General features: G+C 52.5%; 6 protein-coding genes across 6 annotated transcripts; 3 read left to right on the forward strand and 3 right to left on the reverse strand.

The window, feature by feature from the left end:
* Window positions 1–1861: 1861 nt before the first annotated feature.
* Window positions 1862–4550, reverse strand: BJX67DRAFT_350444 (uncharacterized protein). Its single transcript, XM_071028825.1, has 2 exons — window positions 3580–4550; window positions 1862–3506 (listed from the first exon to the last, which is right to left on the reverse strand). Exons 1-2 carry the CDS (start codon window positions 4002–4004, stop codon window positions 2384–2386), a joined length of 1548 nt encoding a protein of 515 aa, XP_070887300.1. The 5' UTR covers window positions 4005–4550; the 3' UTR covers window positions 1862–2383.
* A 1212-nt stretch (window positions 4551–5762) lies between these two features.
* On the reverse strand, window positions 5763–7309 carry BJX67DRAFT_53727 (class I SAM-dependent methyltransferase). The gene is made up of 2 exons (XM_071035134.1): window positions 6920–7309; window positions 5763–6859 (listed from the first exon to the last, which is right to left on the reverse strand). The coding sequence occupies exons 1-2, from the start codon at window positions 7018–7020 to the stop codon at window positions 6016–6018; spliced, it is 945 nt and encodes a 314-aa protein (XP_070887301.1). The 5' UTR covers window positions 7021–7309; the 3' UTR covers window positions 5763–6015.
* On the forward strand, window positions 7121–9005 carry BJX67DRAFT_350449 (NAD(P)/FAD-dependent oxidoreductase). The gene is made up of 3 exons (XM_071028826.1): window positions 7121–7367; window positions 7458–8433; window positions 8545–9005. The coding sequence occupies exons 1-3, from the start codon at window positions 7316–7318 to the stop codon at window positions 8834–8836; spliced, it is 1320 nt and encodes a 439-aa protein (XP_070887302.1). The 5' UTR covers window positions 7121–7315; the 3' UTR covers window positions 8837–9005.
* Window positions 9006–9530: 525 nt separating this feature from the next.
* On the reverse strand, window positions 9531–10518 carry BJX67DRAFT_371410 (TBP family protein; the record flags this gene model as incomplete). Its single annotated transcript, XM_071031081.1, has 4 exons — window positions 9531–9547; window positions 9606–10020; window positions 10094–10181; window positions 10247–10518. 4 exons carry the CDS (start codon window positions 10516–10518, stop codon window positions 9531–9533), a joined length of 792 nt encoding a protein of 263 aa, XP_070887303.1.
* A 2509-nt stretch (window positions 10519–13027) lies between these two features.
* BJX67DRAFT_380134 (electron-transferring-flavoprotein dehydrogenase) lies at window positions 13028–17907 on the forward strand (the record flags this gene model as incomplete). The annotated part of the gene is made up of 8 exons (XM_071032726.1): window positions 13028–13313; window positions 13394–14912; window positions 16383–16567; window positions 16624–16629; window positions 16684–16844; window positions 17245–17318; window positions 17373–17469; window positions 17530–17907. 8 exons carry the CDS (start codon window positions 13028–13030, stop codon window positions 17905–17907), a joined length of 2706 nt encoding a protein of 901 aa, XP_070887304.1.
* Window positions 17908–18630: 723 nt separating this feature from the next.
* On the forward strand, window positions 18631–19759 carry BJX67DRAFT_380135 (dihydroneopterin aldolase; the record flags this gene model as incomplete). Its single annotated transcript, XM_071032727.1, has 2 exons — window positions 18631–19518; window positions 19574–19759. The coding sequence occupies 2 exons, from the start codon at window positions 18631–18633 to the stop codon at window positions 19757–19759; spliced, it is 1074 nt and encodes a 357-aa protein (XP_070887305.1).
* Between the last annotated feature and the right edge of the window lie 377 nt (window positions 19760–20136).

Raw genomic sequence — 20136 nt, forward strand, 5'->3', positions numbered from 1 at the left:
ATAGAAAGCGCAATCCTGTCAGCGAAGCCAGACATGTTGCGGCTCCTCCTTGCCGCGGGTGTTCATCTGACGGCAAAGCCAAAAATCGGCAACCACATAAACGTTTATTATCATGGACACTTCACGCTCTACCCAGAATCACCGGCATCGGTGCTTGGAATACCCTCTCCAAACGACGATAGAGCAATTTGGAAACTCTTCCCCATACCTAGCCCTGCCTACAAGGCTCGTTAGCCGTGCTTTGCTGCTGTTAACCTTGTTTAGTCATAGCGAGCTGGTCGGGTAGTTGTTGAACTTGACCCTCGATGTCAACCAAGAAATCACAATGTACAGTATGGATACTGTGTGTGTGTATGTGTGGACGGAAGGCTTGTCGAAATATACAAAAGGTGGTTACTCCGCTGCAGATTGAATCTCACCAGCGTCGATGGGCAGTGTCAGTTCAACCGGCCTATTATTTTTGTGGAAAAGAGCAGGTATTATGCAGCTAGCTGTCTGTTCACATCTTTTGGGGCAACAACAGGAGACAGAGGCGGAGAAAAATTCAGATACTAAGAGAATTCTCTCTTGTTTACTGATATACTATTATATTCTAGCAGCATTGAGTCAAGTTCAGCATAATTATAAAGAGTTTGATTTAATTCCCTGGTAGCAGATATCATAGATTCCAACCTACACCTGACTATTCAGGATAAACCCCTGATCTTACTACTAAACCAGTTCACCAAACATGGATCTATTCCATACCCTATACCCATCTATGGATCTTGCAGAGAACTTCTCAAATAGGCCAAGGCATTACCTATTGTTATAACATGCCCAAGATTGTTAGACTCAGGTCCTTCCTGTCATTTTCATACTCTTTATGATTTACATGTTAATAACTGCCTGCTTGTTTCTCTATTCATGTTCTGCTTCTTTCGCAGCTATCCATACCAACAGCTTGGCTGGCTTATCTAACGTTATTTAAAAGCTTAGGGGTCAAGCCCTAATTCCAATATTCATGCTCGACTTACCTCGATGATCCCATGAATCCCAGCACCAAATGCAGAAACCAGAGCACTCCAAGATTTTAGTCTTTCATGCCGCCAATCCCAGAGAACCCGTGAATGATTAGGTCGGAACAGAAGCTGATGTCATCCATGAAAGTGCAGACAGCCTCGTGGATCGCGTCCAGGTCCATTGACCATGATACATCGGGCCCTCAACTTCCAAGATTTTCCTGCTGATCACATTCCTTCCAGCCATCCTTTCTGGATGATTACTACACCGATTGGCCATAAGCTGCATTGCGGTGTCAGTCCAAGTTTTACTTTGTCGCTGACATTCAAGAGCTGGCGCTTCAAGGGCTTGACTTTGTCATCCTCATTGTCTTGAAAGTCAGACAAGTTGTTTATGTTTATTCTACACAAGTGAAAGAGCAACGTACTTCCATTTCCCTTCATATCAGAGAGAAGGTACTCTTGCAGGAAAAATGAACAACGACCAACCCGACAACGGCTCACCAATAGGGGAAGAATGTTGCGGCCATCAGCGATTCGAGCGTTAATTCCGAAGCCACCCCCCGGGTCCATATCCGAGGTCAAAAAGCTCTACTGAAAAAAACCTTCAGACTCCGCAAAGGAGAAGTGGCTTGATAACTGTCCGCATGAAATCATCGACGCTGTGGAAAATGACAACGACCATGTACGCAGCGGCCACAAACTTGAGTTGGCCGGCTTGTTGGAAGCGAAGTTCGATGATTCGGGCGCTACACCCCCAGAATACCAGCAGATGCTTTGCAACTACTGCTTTCATGGCTACTTCCCACAGATGAATATTTGGTTGGAGCCTGACGTCAACTTGATCACGGATATCGAATGGAAAGAAGGCATCTTGTCAGCACGGTATTCTGCCTCAGGCACCAATCACACTGAGAGTCTGCACGGAGGAGTTTGTACTCGGGAGAGACAATGCGTGCTCTGTAGGTTCATCTGATTCAGTCATTTTCCTGTTAAGTATCTAAGATTCCACCAGCTTTCTGCCGAATAATAAGCCGCATTGCTTTTCACCACGCCGAAAGTGTAGAGACTCCGCAAGTAACCGACGACGCATATGTACCACACTCAGAAAACAGCATATTGGGAATCAGAAAAGAAAGAGGGAGAGAGAGAAGGGAGTGGTAAGTAGATATATTTACAAGTGAAAGGATAGGCGCCCGCCACAAGAATAGTGGAACGCAGAGCGTGAAGGAAGACAAACAATTAAACAGATATAGCGGTGCAGCATTAAATCGGATAAATGGCGTGCTGATATGGCGGCATAGTTCGGAAACAGAAGGATCAATATAACAGTCATGAGTGGAGATGCGCCAGAATGAATGATGAGGCGTGCGGCAAGGCGGTTAGATCGCGTCGAACATTTCATCCAGTTCATCAACGTCCACGCTTTCCGGGCTTTGTAGCTCACGCCAAGAATCGAGAGCCATTTCGGATGAGCGATTCGATTCAATCATAGCCTTCACACTTATCTTGTGGTCACCGTCGCCAAGGTCAGACATTTTCATGTCCAAATCAGGGATTTCATCATCCAGCATGTCTATTGATCTCTTAAGGGTTGACATCCGCACCAAGCTCGGGTCTTCCGGAAGTGCAACGCGGAGAGCAGTTCCGAGAGAACCGGGACGACTTTCTGCATCTAATCCATCATCCGAAGCTGGACTCGTGCCAGACGAAACTGATGAAGCGACGGATGTGAGGGAGGGAGATGGAGAAGTACCGAAAAGCGCAGCTACAGTAGCCTCATCAAGCGTGGGCTCTTGTAGGGGACTGTGAGTAGGGAGTGATTCTTCGTGCCGTTCCTGGGAGTAGTAATCGTCCTGAGCTTCAGACATTTGATCGTCACCGAAGCCAGAGAGAGGGCTATCATCAACCGGGGTAGTGGAAATGCTCATGCTCATATCATCTAACACATGGAGAGCTTCGGTGAGGGCAGAGAATCCACCCTTCGCTCGTGCAAACTGGCTGGCCCTTTGCTCGGAGGCCCGCTCGCGAACAGCACTGGCCGTTTGGGTAAACTCCTTTTCATCACCCTCCAGTGGAGGAGAAGCCGCACGGTTTGAATGAACCAAGCGCGGGTGACGGCGGTGGTCACGAAATTCTGGACTATGCCTTGCGCTGCCAGATCCGCCACAAGCATCCAAGTCGATCTCCTCCCCCTCCTCGAAGTCAGGTGATGATAAATCTACCTCTGGGCTCGGGGAGCGCTGTCGCGCTACCTCCTCCCCTTCCTCGTCTTCCAGGCTGGAAACGCTAGGTGTCATGACCCTTCCTTCAATAACCGAGATCATCACATCATCGGAGTTTTCGGGAATGGGCTGGCGAGGGTGAGTAGCAAGGTAGTAATAAACCCTGCGAGGATGGATTGGGACGAGCTCCTTGGCCAAAGGGCAGGGTGCCAGAGCCGTCCAAGGGCGCTTCATGTACGTGCTCAAACGGGAAGAGAGTAGGGCAGCGGGATTCGCGGAGCTACAAGACGCGAAAAGAGTTATCAGCACTTATTTCCACATGGAAACGGGGAAGAAAGAGCGTAGAAACTTACTTTGCGACACTCTCATTAAAAGTGATGAGAACAGCAGCTAGCTCTTTCACAAGATGGGGGCGATTTCCAGTCTTCTCCAGCTGCTCGATCACCCCAACCACGATATCGTCGTTGATCCCCTCGATATCGATCATCGGTGCGACACCACGCTCAGGAGGTGAGAGCGGTGGGGTTTGTTCCCGCTTCACGCGTTGACTAGCCAGGCGCACAGGGGCAGGCTGTCGCCTGGCATTTGTGGCATGTTCGGGGGGCTCTGGCGATGAGGAGGCGGAGTCGTGCGATCTCTTGACCTTTTTGGAAGGAGGTAGATTCTCATCGGTCGCGTGCGACGGTTTTGAGGCGGAGGGAGAACGGCGCGATGTATTTGGAAGATGAATTCCCAGTAGAGGAAGAGACAAGGACTTGCGCCGAGTGTTATAGGGCATGATGTGGCTGGGAAGTAGAGAGGCGTAGTCGGCGGAGAACAGGAGAGTAGGGAGAAGGCGGAGGAGACCAAGCAGGCAGAAGTACAAACAAAGTGCGCAAAACAGGCCGGAGTCTAATAAGAAGGAGAGTTGTCAAGCAAGAGTAAATAATAGATAGGAGGTAATAATGATAAGAAGGATAAAGATGATGATACTAATAACACAGGTATGGGATGGAGAGGATGAAGAGGGAGAGGGAAAGCGAGGGAGAGGAAAATAATAATGGGATGGGTGGATGGATGGATGGATGGTTGCCAGGCGGGCGGGAAGGGGGCAGGAGGTCTGGAAAGGGAGGATGCGCAGAGGAAGCTCAGAGTCACTCTCGTCCTCAAGAAACAGAAGTATATACTCTTCTTTACCGTCTCTTGTGACTGCACGGACTTTGGAGGGAGGATTGGAATATTTCCTCGACACCACCTTTCCTTTGTCCTTTCCGTTTCCCAGACTTTTTCACCATTTTTTTTTCCCAACCTTCGATTTCTCGGCCCCCCGAAAGAGGCCGATGTTTGCGGGTGGCGATGATTGGTCCAGGAATTGACTACGGGGTGCGTTTTAGTGGGCTCAGGAATGCTGGGAAAAATAAAAAAGCGAGAAAAAAAAGAAAAAAAGCCACAAATTTGGACAAAACCCCCTGCCCCCAGGCCTCCTTGGACATTTAGTTCACCGCTTGTCTCTGTCCATCAGAGCTCGCTCTCTGTCTGTCCGCCACTCTTTCTGCAACAGGGAGCCATGATGCTCGAAGAGAAGTCCTCCTCTCGAATAATCGGAACGATGGATCCGACGGCGAAAAGTACGGTGGATCCAGGACCCAGCCATGTGTCGCTTTCTCTCAATGGCGAATCGGCCCCGTTGCGATTGGCCTGCCAGTCCCAGGTTTTCCTGAGGTTCTGAACAAAGAAGCAAATCGGGGGGGAGGTGGGCTGGCTCCTGCAGCTCTGCTTGGTTGCTGCGCAGGAATTTTCTGATCGAGAAACAAACAACGCGACCGTAAGAAAGGGCTCAAAGCTCGACAGAGGGCGCAAAGGTAGCTCAGGCCGACAGCCAGCCCTCTGAGAATCCATTTGTGTTTCGTCACTGGACATCCTTCGTTCCAAGGTTCTCGTTCCGTCGTCCACCGTTCAAGAAAAGGCAATCAGAACAATGGAATGGGATGGATCCAAACCAGGCTAACTGCTTCGAGCTCAACCACTCGTCACCGTTTGTTGTGTAACAGCCAATCGTCGATCTCGGAGTGGGGGAAGGCTCTGCTCTCCACCTGCAGGTCAGCCTTTGTTTGAGCAGGACCGTGGCAGTGGATGGAGAGAAACATACCCCAGACATTCAAGAGAATCCCGCTGTCTTGATGTGTGGTCCGAACCCGCATGAGATGTGTCGTCCTACTCCTCTCCAGCAAGGGATCAGTCGTCTTTGATCAAGATCATCGCCAAACATACCACGCAGGAGTTCTTTGAACTAGAGAGCCATCCCTGTCTCTGTTGCCCAGTGACAGCATGTTTGGCACACTGTCCGACTTGGTTATGCAATGAATTCGAGAATCGAGATTCCCTGCATGTTTGGATCGTCAGCATCACTTTTCTCCGAGAAAAATCCCCGAAGAGACACCAAAAGGAGAGCAGCGCATCTAGTCGTTTTTATCCAACGTAGACTTTTCAACACAGTTGCCCGAGAGGCCTTCTCTCGAGAGGACCGGAGCACTGCGAACCCGATGTTTTGGGCTACAGCCTGAGGAAAGCTTACCCCGCTTGGGGGAGAGGACACAACGCCATGTTGACCTCATCTCTCAGTTTATCCAGTGTAATCTGCTCTCGGACTTACATCCCCAGTTCCCTAGCGAAGAAATGGAAAGAAAGTTCCCGATGACGCCGCAAGCAAGTGTCCATGTCGAGTTGGATGATATCACCCGGGTATCGCGCAAAGAAAATAATATACACTTTATCCAAACATATCCAAACATAGGCCCCCCAGGGCATCCTCAACGTCGAGGCCTCAGCACATACCTCCAGGTGGTCCCAAAATGCCACCGTTGCTCCTCGACAATCTCTAGCCCACTGTCTCGCACAATCTGCCCGATATCTCGGTTCCACCAACACCCATGCCGGTCCGCATGTGCAGGAGCCAGGTTATCCAACACACGATTCAGCCAGTCGTAGTGTGACCTTCCATGCTCCAGTAGCAATATTCGTCCCTCCCGCGGTTCCGTGATCGCCCCCAAATGTTGGAGTGTTCCCGCAGGGTCCGGCATCGAGCACAGTCCCATCGTTTGCACAATTGTGTCGTAATATGCAACCTTCCCCTGCTCCCTGTCGTGTGACGGAGGATAGACCTTCCTCGCATCCTGTGCCCAGAACGCTACCCTTCTGAACCCAGGATAAAGCTTTGCGAACTTCTCCTTCGCAATCTCCACCATCTCTGGACTGAGATCAACAAAAGCGACGCTACGACAACCCCGAACCCCCAGGTTGTAGTACTCCAGGTTCCGGCCAGTCCCACAGCTAACCTCTAATACGCGGCCTCGCGCATTCTGGACAAGGTCACGGCGTTTCTTACCCATACCCATTAGCTTTTCTGAGAGCTCAACGTCAGCATCAAACGTTCGCGCCGTGTGGTTGTACCGGTCTGATACATCGTCGGGGACCGTCATCGCCTGTGCCAGCGCGACTTCGCGGCGGTACGAGGCATACAGATATCCGCAGTAGGTGCTCATTGCGAGCACGCTGACTCCGAATATTGTCATTGCTCGCGGAGGCATACGGACCTGAGGCTCTGCGGAGCTGATATTCCGGAGATGCGGGTTCGCTCTTCCAATGAGCGGTGGACTGTCCTTGTTAGAATTCAGAGTAAACTTCCCGTCTGGAGTGTAGTTCAGCCAATCTCACCTCGTTTGTCGCGTTGCCGGACTGACTTTTATTTTTTTCGGCGCCATGGACGGGCCAGGGGGTGCTTTCAGAGCGCTGCGCCCGACGTTGGGTGCACTCATGGCCAAAAGCTTGCTTTATACAGCCGCAAGCCCAGGGTCTAGATGCCAGGCGTCACCTTTGCTGAGGAAGGCCGTGTAGTGGAATGAGAAAGCTCGACAGGGAAAGGTGAAGCAGCCCCGGCCCGGCGCCGGTGCCAAGATCGGCTTATCGTCGGGCTCGCCCTCTCTTCTGCAGGTCACGCACATCCCCGCCGACAACCTTGGAACTCTCTCCACTCTCCTCTGGCGAGAGAGGAGACTGGGCTGGGTGGCTCCATGCTGCGGATAATCTGCATCCGCCGAACGCACAAACATCATGGCGCCGCTTCCTGAGAGGATCTTGATTGTCGGAGGGGGGGTTTTCGGATGTGAGTTGGAGATCGCAGAGCGGGACTGCGATTCCATTGCTTTCCGTAGGGCCTCGCTGTGGTGAACCCGACATAACTAATAATGCACAGTATCTACGGCCCAATCTCTATCCAAGCGCCATCCCAACAGCCAAGTAACTCTCATCGAGGCATCACCGACAATCCCCAACCCACACGGCTCATCCGTCGACAGCTCGCGCATTATCCGCGCAGACTATTCGCACCCCACGTATGCAAAGCTCGCCGCAGAGGCCACAGACCTCTGGCGCCGCTCTGAATGGGGCCGTGACGGCCGGTACACGCAGAACGGCCTCCTCCTCGTCTATCCCGACGGGGACTCCACAGCGAAGGACTACACGACCAAGAGCTACCACAACGTCAAAGGTCTCGGCGAACATGTCCAACTCCTTCCAACAAAGCGGGATGTTCTCCGCGCTGCACCGGCGTACGGTGAAACTCTCAATGTTGCAGGCGGTTATGTCAATTGGAGCTCAGGATGGGCCAACGCAGAAGCAGGCGTGCGCTTCGCAAAGCAAAAGCTAGACGAGCAGGGCAAGGTGCGCTTCATCACCCGCGAAGTCATCAGTCTTCTCTTTTCAGAGACAGATAACCATACCGTCACCGGGGTCGTCCTAGCAGACAAGACCAACATAACCGCTGACCTCGTGATCCTCGCGACTGGCGCCTGGACCGCCGCACTGGTCGACCTCCGCGGCCGCGCAGTCTCAACGGGGCAAGCGATTGCCTACATGCGTATCTCCGACGAGGAACAGCGCCGTCTCGAGAAAATGCCGACAATCCTTAACTTCGCAACGGGTATCTTCATCATCCCGCCGCGAAACAATGTCCTCAAGATAGCCCGCCACGCCTACGGCTATCACAACCCCAAGGCTATCCCCGTCCCAGGCTCGCGCACGGGCGAGACCATGCGCGTCAGTCTACCGGAGACGGGCGTCCCGATCCCCTTAGAAGGGGAAATAGCATTTAGAACAGCCCTCAAACAGCTCCTTCCTACCTTCGCCGACCGTCCTTTCACCGACACAAGAATTTGTTGGTACACCGATACGTAAGTTCCCGTCCATTCCCCCGAAATAAAAGAAGGGGAGGAGAAAGAAGAGGAAGATCACGGAAGATCACGGACTATCAAACTCACCACCAAGGCAAACCCCCACCACAGTCCCAAAGGCGATTTCATCGTAACCGCCCACCCCTCATACCCGCGGCTCTTCCTCGCAACCGGCGGCAGCGGCCACGCATACAAATTCTTCCCCGTTATCGGAGACAAAGTAGTCGATGCACTGGAGGGCACTTTGGCTCCCGAACTCCAGGATCTCTGGGCCTGGCCCGAGGCTGTGGACGAGGGGAAGTTCGAGGGCACAGAGGATGGAAGTCGTTCGGGAGAGAAAAGATTGCTGCTTTTGGAGGAGTTGGCGAAGACGAGAAGGGCCGGGAGGGCTGGTGTTTTGTAGGCAGAATTAAAGAAAAGTGTGCGGCTAGGTATGAGGCGTGACCTTCATGTATGTATCCACGTGTGTAGATATGTTGGGGCGATACAATATCGGGATATATATTCATGCTTCATTCTAGGCCGAACAGAGTAGTAGTGGCTCGACGTGAGTCAAGGAGAAAGACGTTTATGCAAGGGATGGCTACGAGGTTTGCGGAAGGTACAATTTCACATTCACTCATTTTATTTCTCTGCAAAAGACAAGCTAATGCAGCCGTTCGATCAGGGCGAACTCATCACCCAGCGCATTCAACAAGAAGGACGATCTAAAAGCCTTGGCCAAGACAGCGCTGCATCAAAAGGCAGTCTGCAAGACCGTCACTGCCAATAGGTGGGGAAAAATAACGAACTAATTAGAAGGAGGCAACCAGTCGACCAGCGCACAGTACCGCCCCCTTTTCAATCTGCGGTGTGCGACTATCTAGAATTGTAGAACCCGTTAAAGTTTGCGAAAGAAATAAAGCCGAATCGCTAAAAACGCCGTACTGATGCTCGCGTAAAACTCGTGATGCACTTTGAAGAGGCCGTGGCTCGTTGTGGTCGAACCCAACGAGCCCGGGAACTGGGAAACTTTTTTTGATAATACAGGGGGTTGAAGGAAGATAGCCAGAGGCGTTCGGTAGAGGCCGCAGAAGCTTTGGTGGCTTTCAAACTCCTCATACCTTCCGAAAATCTGATCGATGTGGGTTAGTTGAACCGTGGTAACTGTCAAGAAGGACCAGATACCGTACCGGAAAGCACAGGGTAAATCAGTTCGAAGGCCTGATAGATCTCTTCGCGGACCTTCGCCCCGGTCAAGACAATTTTGCCGCTAACGAAGATCAGGAGAACAATCTTAGGTTTCATCATACGATAGATGAGACCAGGGAACAGCTCGGGTTCGTAAGAACTGAAGTTGTGGTGGCGACTCGCGAGGCCCTCCAAACGAATAGGGAACTTGATGTCGCAGGAGCCTACAATATTCTGGATTTTGAAATCCGTGAATTTTGCGTTAAAACCCAACTTCTGGATGATACGTGCGTATTTCCTCGAAGCAAGTTTGGAATCATCTTCCGATTTAGCACCAGTAACGACCATCTTGCCAGAGGCGAAGATCAGGGCAGTAGTTTTAGGCTCCCGGATACGCATGATAACGGCCGCGAAACGCTAAACGAAGATAAGCAGTTCAGCCACACTGTACCCTGGTGCACTTGATCCATGGAGTTGTGGGAAGTAATACCTTGGGGTTATACTCCGCATTCCTGGCATGGAGTGCGATAGTCTTGAGATCGAGGCGACAGTCAAGGTTGACCGTGGCAACAATGTTTCTTTGGAGAGGGTTCATCGCTCAGTATTCTGGTGAACCAGAAGAATGACAGCAGAGTATACTCACTGCAGCGTAGGCACGATACCGCTCCCTGGAGCATTGGCACCAGGAGTTGCAGCCGGAGTAGCGGGCGTCACCCCATTGCCATTTGCGGCATTTCCTCCCTGCTGCTGGCCATTCGAATTGCCGTTCACGCCCTGGGCACCCGCAGCCACGCTCGCATCCTTATCAGAAGGTGGTGTCAAGTCCGGTGCGCCACCGGGGAAGGATAGCGACGAAGGAGACGTGAAAGCACGAGCCTGCTGCGCATTCGCGGGATGGGTCGTGAGAGAGTCCATTGCGACGTGAGAGGTCACCCTAAACTGTAGACCAGCCAAGACTGAAGAGTTGGATCTGGCAGACTGCGGAAGGTTAGCTACGGGTAACATAGGTTGATGACGGTGAGATGGTGTTGACTTGAGAGAGAGATATAAGGGATCAACAAACCTTGTGGGAGATGGACAACTGAATGTATCCCCTACTGTGAAACTGCCTGGGAAGGGTGAGCCGTTTCGCAAGGATGCAAAACAGGCGAAGGTCAACGACGACGAGAATAGCAAGGGCCGATCGAAGTGTTGTGATGTTAATGGGTTGGGAGAAAGAGGCCACACAGTAAAGTGTTTTCTATTGACTGAAAGGACAGGTGGTTGCGGAATTATTTAGTGCAAGCGAGATGCGAGATGAGTGTAAGGGAGTGGACAAGTGGGAGCAGTGCACTTTTGGGACGATGAGAAGAGATCGATTGCTTTTTTCCTTGCTTTTCAGTTTCCTTTCCTGGACTGCGGAGGTTCTATCTTGTGTTTCTTCAAGGGAGCGGCGAGGATGCACGCCTGAGGCTGCAACCTTCCTGTTTCAGTAACCTAATCTGAAACTGTCAGGGATGGGGAAAAACCAACGTTTTTCCCTGTACTTTGGCGCCCGAAAAACGTCTTCCCAGAGATATTTTACGCGCAAGGCGAGAATCTGCACACCTCGGACAGGCTTGGTGCCGAGCGTAGAGAAGAGGGGGGAGAGGAGAGAGGACGGTGAGCGGAATGAGGACAGTATGGCGTTCCGGGCGGTGCCAAGACCAGGGTAAAAAATTCCAAGATGGTCGAAAAGGTGGGAGGTTGGTCAATTTATAGGCTGACTCACGGCAATGGGGTCAGGGGGGGCTGGAACCGGCCGGCGGCAAAAGCAGCGATGGGGCGGTGTCGCTGGCCCATGGGTTTGGTTGCTTTGGTGTCAAATTTCCAAGGCTCGTGCTCCACTCGTCGCTCTTGGTGGCCAAATCCGGAGCCATTCCTTGGGTCGCTGGGCGCTCACCAGCCAATCCGCTTGGGGCTAATTTTGCCATGGGTGCAAACTTGCAGCCACCCAGAATCCCAGTCTGACTCCTCTCACAATCCCAGACCATCCGTGTCGCTCCTGAGAGCCCGACCCACCACAACTGCCCAATTACTCGAGGGCATCCGACGCGTTGTGTCCGCTCGTTTTCCTGGCAACGCGCTCATCTCCCTGCTTGCCGCTTTGGAGCCAGTCCCCCAAACAAAGATTCCTTCTTTCAACTTCTTTTCTTTGATGATTGGGTTCTGAAAGCACACCATCTTTTGACAAGAACAAAAATGGACCCTTTTGATGCGACGGGACAACTGCCCGTCCTTTGTTTGATTCCAGTCTCGATCTCTGACAGGTAAAACGTCAAGTTGCTCATCACGAGGCTTATTTTTGAGCTTTGTCAAGCCTCGCTGCTTCCACTCTTGTTCGCCATCGGCCCCTGATTGGTCGCGCTCCTGGTCCTCTCTCGGGGCGTCTCCCGAGGTCTGCATTCAGTGGCGCCGACTGCTTTTTTCCCCCCAGACCACAAAAAACACATCAGCCTTTGTGATCCGCCGAGTTGGTTGCTTTTCGCTGTCATCATCTGGTCATCGAGGAGATCGACGAGTCGAGCGGGCCCCTGCTCTGGTATTTCACATGCCACTGGGGCTTCTTCAAAGGCTCCTTGCATATCGCATTGCAAATTGCACACTTCCATGGTTGTCAACATTCTTTTGCGAAAGAGTCCGAGTCGGGAGGAAGAAATTTTGTAAATTCATATTCCATGGGTCTTCGCTCGGAAGGCTGCGTTAGGATCAGAATCACATGGTTGATGCCGGCGATCGGCCTGTCTGGATGTAATCACAGTGGCTTGTGGGTGACATCAAACCTGAGGCTCCAGCGACACCGGCTGAATGGGCTGACCTCGCTTCTCCGAAGTGAGGCTCGCCCTTTCGTTTTGGTAGTCATCATTTACAGATAATCTTGATATCTATTGTTCCGGAGATGCTGAGGGGAGGAAGAAACCTGAGCGACGCCCCTTTCTGGATCTCTGGCTCAGGAATCATCATCGGTAAATTGCCAGTGAATTACCTTCCCAATAACATCTTCGCCTCTGGCGTCATCTCCAGATTATCGACAGGTTCGGGGAGCACACCTGATTTCCGACACGAGGGCAAGGCGGTTGCGGGATGGATTCATCATCGTCAATTCTATTGGTTCTGGGCGGCCCTGTCTTCCTGGTAACCTCGGCTAGTGCGGGCTACGAGCGGTTATCTGGCTTACCTAAGGCATCTTTTCTTGGATGCAGGGTCTCCGATCTGTCCTCCGATGCTGAGAGCTCGATATTCTTCCTTCAGGTTCTCGGACGTTTCCCCAGCAGGTTGAACACCCGTCGCTGCGTTAAACCCCCCGATATTTGTCCATTGCTGGCCATGCCCTGCTGTCACTAGCGGAATTGCGATACCTTCTCCGACATTCGACGCCGCATTCCCACCCCCCACCGTCTCCTCCATGGCTTCGAGAGGCGTCGTCTTGCGGCTTTTACGGCGCGAGATAGTCCAGGCTGGTCCTTCCCGGCTGTCGCGGTCGTCATCAACGCTATGCTCGGCTTCACGATGCGCAGTCACAGCATCCAGCAAACGTACCACTCTCCGTTGCTCGGCACTTCCCACACTAGGCCAGAGCAGGGCATTTTCACAGACTATTTCAAGGAATCTCACCGATGAGGACGGCCATTTCGACCCCCGCCAGGCTGAGAGAGAGTCAGATGAGGTGGATGTCTGCATTGTCGGTGGCGGTAATTTGCCCTTTGAAAATTCGCAACCTCTGCCTGCTGAAGAAGATTGCCATGTGACTGACCATTACTTTCCGTTTTAGGACCCGCGGGCCTCGCCGCTGCCATCAGACTGAAACAGCTGGCTAATGAAAATGGAAATGAGGAATTTCGCGTGATTCTGCTGGAGAAGGCGAGCGAGCTCGGCGCGCACGTCCTATCGGGCAATGTCCTCGAACCTTCTGCTATGAACGAGTTATTACCGGACTGGCTCTCCCAGGATAACCCTTCGCGATTCGAGAATGCGACGCCGGCGAAGGCGGATAGGATGCGATTTCTAACTCAAAACTCATCTATTCCGATTCCTTCACCTCCACAAATGAACAACCATGGTAATTACATCATCAGCTTGAATGAGCTGACAAAATGGCTTGGTGAGCGGGCTGAAGAGCTTGGAGTTGAAATCTATCCTGGATTTGCTGCTAGTGACATCGTCTACAATTCAGACGGCTCGGTGCTAGGCGTGGCAACCAATGACCTAGGTGTCGCCCGAGATGGTAAGGCCAAGGATACGTTCGAACGAGGAATGGAATTCCACGCGCGTGTCACACTTCTCGGAGAGGGCTGTCACGGTAGCTTAACCAAGCAAGTTACCAAGAAATTTGATCTCCGGCGCGACAGTCAACCGCAAACCTATGGAATTGGATTGAAGGAGGTTTGGGAGATCCAGCCTGAAAAATTCCGGTCAGGAGAGATCACCCATTCCATGGGGTATCCGCTACCAACGGATACCTATGGCGGGGCTTGGATGTATCACTTCGGTGAGAACATGGTCAGCATTGGCCTTGTCGTCGGTTTGGATTATCCAAACCCGTGGTTGTCTCCGTATGGGGAGTTCCAGAAACTCAAGCACCACCCTCTGTTCCGCGAGGTATTAGAGGGCGGGAAGTGCATTTCGTACGGTGCCCGAGCGCTAAACGAGGGCGGGTTTCAGTCCATTCCAAAGTGCGCTTTCCCGGGAGGTGCACTGATTGGTGACAGCGCGGGGTTCCTCAACGTTCCCAAGATCAAGGGGACGCATACGGCAATGAGGTCGGCAATGCTGGCTGCGGAATCTACGTTTGCTGCCCTGCAGAATGACACTGGAGGGACCGTCTTCCTATTCAACTATGAAGATGCTCTCCGTAAGTCTTCAATATGGAAGGAACTGTACGCAGTACGGAACATGCGGCCTTCTTTCGCAACCCCGCTTGGTATATACGGAGGAATCTTGTACTCTGGCCTCGAAGCCTACGTCCTTCGTGGTCGCACACCATGGACGCTCAAACACCATGGGACAGATGCAGCAGCCACGAAAGCAGCGTCGGAGTGCAAAAAGATCGAATATCCCAAACCCGACGGCAAGATCAGCTTCGATATACTAACTAGTGTGAGTCGAACCGGCACCAACCACGAAGAAGACCAGCCAGTGCATCTCCAGGTAGCAGACTGGGATAAGCATGCGGAGATCGCCTGGCCGAAGTACCAGGGAGTTGAGAACCGTTTCTGCCCTGCCGGGGTGTATGAATACGTGGAGGATCCTACGAAGCCTCTCGGTGTTCGCTTCCAGATCAACGCCCAGAAGTAAGTTTGCACCCCCACCCCTGGTGCCCTGCCATAATGGGAGCAGTGTGCTCATGCTATGCGACAGTTGTATTCATTGCAAGACATGTGACATCAAGGTGCCAACTCAGGATATCAACTGGCAGACTCCCCAAGGAGGAGAAGGCCCGAAATACTTCATGACATGAATCGGCGATTCCCGCTCAATACGATTGGATTCTTCTGGCATTCGTATTAGTTAAAAAGCCGTTGATCAATTTAAACCTGTATTCGAGGAATGTATATTACCGGTACTGCGAGGGAAGTTCCGTGTTCGTGGTCGCTTTGAGACCAGCAAGAGGGTTAATTTTCGTTACAAAACGGTCTGCTTGCTGTATGGTGTCGAGGCTTGACAGTCTCGTATGGGTGGCAAAGTGCACTCCATGGCTGGCTGGTTCTGTGGGGAGCAACGGAACCCTGGGGAAAAACCATGGTTCACAGTCATTAACCTCGTGGATCGGTGGATTGCCTGTCATCTGCTACAGACTCCTGAATACATAAGATCTTCCCATCCTTGAGGTGGCTCCAAGACAGCTCCAAGACTGTGACGAGATTTTGGGGACCAGGCGGGGCCACGTGGATCGCCCCAGCTCAAAGTGAGGCGAAACGCGCTGCTCTGTGATTTGCAGCCTTTCCCTCTCTTGGCCCTCAACACTGAGGGACTCTTCACCTCCCCCTTCGCCTCTGCACCTCACTCCCCCTCATCTTCTCTCTCTTCTGACCTTTGCCCCCTGTATTCCATTGTCATCAACCTGTATCGCCCGTTGTTCTCTATCACATCTCTTCCTTTCCCCGGATGGCCTGTGGGTGCTAGCCCATCGTGGATTTCAGATTTTCTTTCAAACCAGGCCCTGTATTTTGGACCACACACTGGAACTCAGGACCCCCAGTTTCTTTCAGTGGCCGCAGCCCGATTCTCATAGGAACGCAACTTACTTGATCTCTAAGGCCTTTTCTATAATCAGCCCTCCGTCTCCATTGTTGATCCGGATCCGTCTCCTGGGCTCCAGCGAGATCTCGGACCACTCATTCCTTGGGTCGCCTTCGAGCGTTAGCCGCTGCTATATCTGATCTCGCCAACCATGACTGAAGTCTCCTCCACCCGACTCTATCTCGGGAATCTTCCCCGCAATGGTATGCTGGTATCCGTCAATCTTCCCCCTCAAAAGGCCTGTTCCTATCTCTCCAGCCCAGTTTGGAAGTTCTTTTCTTGAGCCCAATATTACCTCGCAAATTCAGGATGTTCTGGCGCCTTTGTCGCCTTGGACCAGGATGCGCGTCGAAACCTGGCACTGCGGGCAGTTGTGTTCGACTGTGTGTCAGATTGGGCGCCTCTAATTTCTGGTCCTCTGCTTCCCTCTTTTGTGTTGCCCTCTTCTGAAAAATCTCGGATATCGTAGAGGCCTGCTTTGATCTGGCGCACTCCATTCCCTCGGACCACTTGATTTATAGTCCTCCTGAGCTAACAATTTACGCGGTGCCGCCACTGGCGCCTTGCCTTCATTCAGTGACCAAACAGGATATCGAAGAACATTTCAGTACTCATGGCACCGGAAAGATCACGGAGATCAAGCTTATGAATGGCTTCGGATTCATAGAATATGAAGATGCGATGGATGCGCGAGATATCGTCCCTGGTATACCTCTGCTTACCCAATTGTGCAACCTGTCGTTTTGCTGACGTTGCTGACAGCATTCCGTATGTGAAATTTCCAGCCTGGATCTGATGGCCTCGTGTATTAACCAGAACCAGACGGAAGTGAATTCAAAGGCGAGCGGCTCACTGTGCAATTTGCGAGAGGGCCCCGTCGCAAGGAAAACTTCCCTGCCCCGACAGATCGCCCTAATGTTCCGCGTCCTCGCCGGACCATCTTTCGAATGTTGATATCCGGACTCCCGGAAACAAGCTGGCAGGTTAGCAGCCCTCTCAATCCGTTCTTCACTCTGGATCCGCGAGCATCATGCCATACCGCCACCCAGTGTTAAATCATCTGGCTGGAAACTCTATGATCCATTCCTGTTTTGATACTATTTTTTCCACCCAGACGTGACGTGACGTCTTTGACTTGGCTCGTTGTCCGAAGGATTCCAAGGTGAAGGAGTCTACCCCAGGGTTACGCCCCGCAGTACGGTCATCGGATAGCCAGCGTTCGGACGGTACTTTGGGCCAATCTGGACATTTCCTTCCTGGATAACTTTAGCTTTCTTCTGCGCCGGCCGGTCCTACTACATCTGTATTTTCCTATATCTTGGAAATGGCCCGGATTCCGTTATCGTACCTGGACAGGGACTTACGCCTTGGACTTATATATAGGATCTCAAAGATTTCGCGCGCCAATCTGGTCTGGATGTTGTCTATTCTGAGACCGGCCGTGAGCCTGGAAGAGGGTGGGTTGCGCTCTGATTATCTGAGCCCAGTTAACCCAGTTAACGCTTCTAAAGATTTGTGGAATTTGAGACGGCCAACGACCTGAAAACCGCCGTTGAGAAACTCGACAACCGCGAATTTAAAGGCTCCAGGGTGACCTGCGTTCCCGATGTAAGGACAACACCTTTTACCAAAGGGGCTGGATTGAGATCCTCATCACGCACGTCTTAGATACAGCCATATGATGACCGCTCTTACCGTGACCCGTACCGATCCCGGTCGCCCCGCCGCGGCTATCCTCCTATGGATGAGTACGACAGAAGATACTCTGTGCCTCGCAGTTACAGTCCCCGTGGCCATTTCCGCGAGCGGTCTCCCATACCAATGCGACGGGAATATTACGGCGATGGGTATGGACGCCGTACCCCACCCCGCCCCAGGATGGAAGACTATCCTCCGCCGCGCCGTCCTTATGATGACCCCTATGATGTGCGCCCACCCCCGCCGCCTCGTTATGACGACCCATATGCTCCTCCAAGACCCTATGGACGGCCTCGATCCCCACCACGAGCTGAGTATGCTGCCTACGAGCGCCCTCGTTACTGGTAGAACACTGTGCATAGCTTGTTGATTACTCTCTTGTATTGCTTGCATGGTGGATACCATCTACGTTAAATGGACTTTCCTCTCTTACCCCTCGCTCTTTGCTCATTGCCGGACCACAGAACGACTTGTCTGACTTAAATGCCGCCCTCGCCATTTCTGCGGACGAGGATGGATGCCGCTGGAAATCTCACGTAAAGTTTACAAAAATTCCCCAACATATTTGACAGGATAATGATGTGAATTCACGCTGGTCCTGGACGCCTGTCGTGCGGGACGGCTGGCTTTGATGACTGTATATCCTGTAGATGACAAGCAAAACCCTACAGGGGTATGTCTCTAGACTGTACTTCACTCTCCGTAGTCTGTATCGCACGAGTGGTTGTGGTTCGAGAGTATGCAACGTCATCGCCTCGTCGAGATCCGTGGTGAACCAGAAATCTTCTTTCACCTTTGGCGCCCCGCACTAAACGAAGCCCCGCCAGTATCCATCAGAGCAGAGCCACTGCGAGCAATTCTCCAGGTATTCTCAAGAAACGGCTTTACTGATCTGCTCCGAGCCTAACTGACATACAAAACAGCCTTTTTTGGGGTTTTACGATTGAGTATTCGCGCTTCAACTCTGGACCCCATGATATGATCGCAACGCCGGACTCGCTTCAAAGTTTAGGTTGCAAGCAATCACAACTCGCTTCTCGCTCCAAGCTCCCCTGAGCTTAACAAACAGCTATGGCCGAGCAAAGGGTTAACGTCCACATCCCCTCTCGACCTGCTGTTCTCGACAGTGTTCGCCTGCACAACATCCAGCTCCCGCTGCCGGCGGCTCCAGACCCATGGCATCGCCCTGGCAAATCGCAGCCCTGCGCTGCGTCACTAAAGCTATCCTACTCCTCCGCCGTGGCAGCCGCAAACGCTGACGATGTCTCCCTATCCCTCGACTACGGGAAGCTTTACCGCCGGCTGGAGGAGGATATCCGCCACATAGGTAAGCAGACGGAGACTCCTGCTGCCCGACACATGATCAGCGTGGAAGGGAGCCGCCGCGAGGAGATGCTCGGAGCAGACGTTGGCCAGGACGTGCGTTTGATCGCGGGGGTTGTCGCGCATTGCGGCCTCGGGCTGCTGGATGAGACAGCCGCAGGGGTTCGAAGGATGGCGCACGTGCATCAACACCGACGTCGGAGTAGTACATCTGCTTCTGTGGGAACGCAAGCCCAGGCGCGAGCAGCAGTCCTGAACAATTCCGCTTCGGCCTCCTCGTCTCCCGGGGCACCAATTGATGACGTCTTTGGGCAGTGTGAGGTCTGGCTGCATTTGCCTAAGGCTTTGTTGCGTGCAGAGAATGGGCTTCACTATCGTAGCGTTACGGTGTGGGGGTACAGGCAGGGAAATATGGCGAGTGGGGATCTGATTGGATCTGACCGGTGTCCTGTGGTATTGGAGGAGGAGTTCCGAATTGAGGGGATTCGGTGCTACTGTATTCTGGGTGTAAACTCTCATGAAAGGGTCGAGAAGCAGGCTGTGATTATCTCCCTGGAATTCAAGGGTCCCGGACAGCTGGCCTGGGGATCGACCGTCGTGGATACCTATCAGGCTATGACGAGGGCCGTTGCAGACGTGCGTGCCTTTCCCTCGACTGTGGGCGAGTGTAAGCTGACACCCTTTAATCTAGCGCGTGGAAGAGACCTCATTCCAGACGGTTGAGGCACTGGCGACATTCGTCGCTCGCATTGTGACGATGGACTTTGCAAACGAACGGGTGACGGTTAGGGTTGAGAAGCCGAGTGCGTTGGCATTTGTGGAGCGCTCCGGGGTAGAGGTAACGCGATCCCAGGCGTTCTTTGAGAGGGCTACGTGAGTGTTGGAGGGAAGGGCATAGTATTACAGTCCGTAGGAGAAGAATCTCGTTGTATCGAATGCTGTTGCGGGTCTGCTGGAAGAAGAGCCAATGGCCCAGGCACGTGATCCCCTATCCAAGCTCCAGCCTCGCCCTTCGCCGATCGACGCGCTGTGATTGGCCACCCTTGCCTTTTTTTTTTGTCTGAAACGCTGAAGAACGAGTCACTGCACAACTCCCAGCTGGCTTTCCTCTCCCCCATCACTCTCCTTCCCCTGCAAACAACCTGCTTTCGTACAGGATTCTTCAATCCGAAGCTCACTTTCGTCTCGACCGTCGAGATATATCTTCAAAGTCTTGTCTATTATCGATCCCTGTGTCTCTATGTGCCTCTGTGC

This window comes from Aspergillus lucknowensis, assembly GCF_044049455.1.
Source record: "Aspergillus lucknowensis strain CBS 449.75 chromosome Unknown BJX67scaffold_14, whole genome shotgun sequence".
Classification (NCBI taxonomy): domain Eukaryota; kingdom Fungi; phylum Ascomycota; class Eurotiomycetes; order Eurotiales; family Aspergillaceae; genus Aspergillus; species Aspergillus lucknowensis.

Coding starts and splice junctions, on each gene's coding strand:
- BJX67DRAFT_53727 (XM_071035134.1), bottom strand. CDS start 7,020: ATGAGTGCACCCAACGTCGGGCGCAGCGCTCTGAAAGCACCCCCTGGC. Junction 6,860..6,919: donor CCGGCAACGCGACAAACGAG/GTGAGATTGGCT, acceptor TAACAAGGACAG/TCCACCGCTCATTGGAAGAG.
- BJX67DRAFT_350449 (XM_071028826.1), top strand. CDS start 7,316: ATGGCGCCGCTTCCTGAGAGGATCTTGATTGTCGGAGGGGGGGTTTTC. Junction 7,368..7,457: donor CGGAGGGGGGGTTTTCGGAT/GTGAGTTGGAGA, acceptor AATAATGCACAG/TATCTACGGCCCAATCTCTA. Junction 8,434..8,544: donor ATTTGTTGGTACACCGATAC/GTAAGTTCCCGT, acceptor CCCCCACCACAG/TCCCAAAGGCGATTTCATCG.
- BJX67DRAFT_350444 (XM_071028825.1), bottom strand. CDS start 4,004: ATGCCCTATAACACTCGGCGCAAGTCCTTGTCTCTTCCTCTACTGGGA. Junction 3,507..3,579: donor TTTAATGAGAGTGTCGCAAA/GTAAGTTTCTAC, acceptor CGCGTCTTGTAG/CTCCGCGAATCCCGCTGCCC.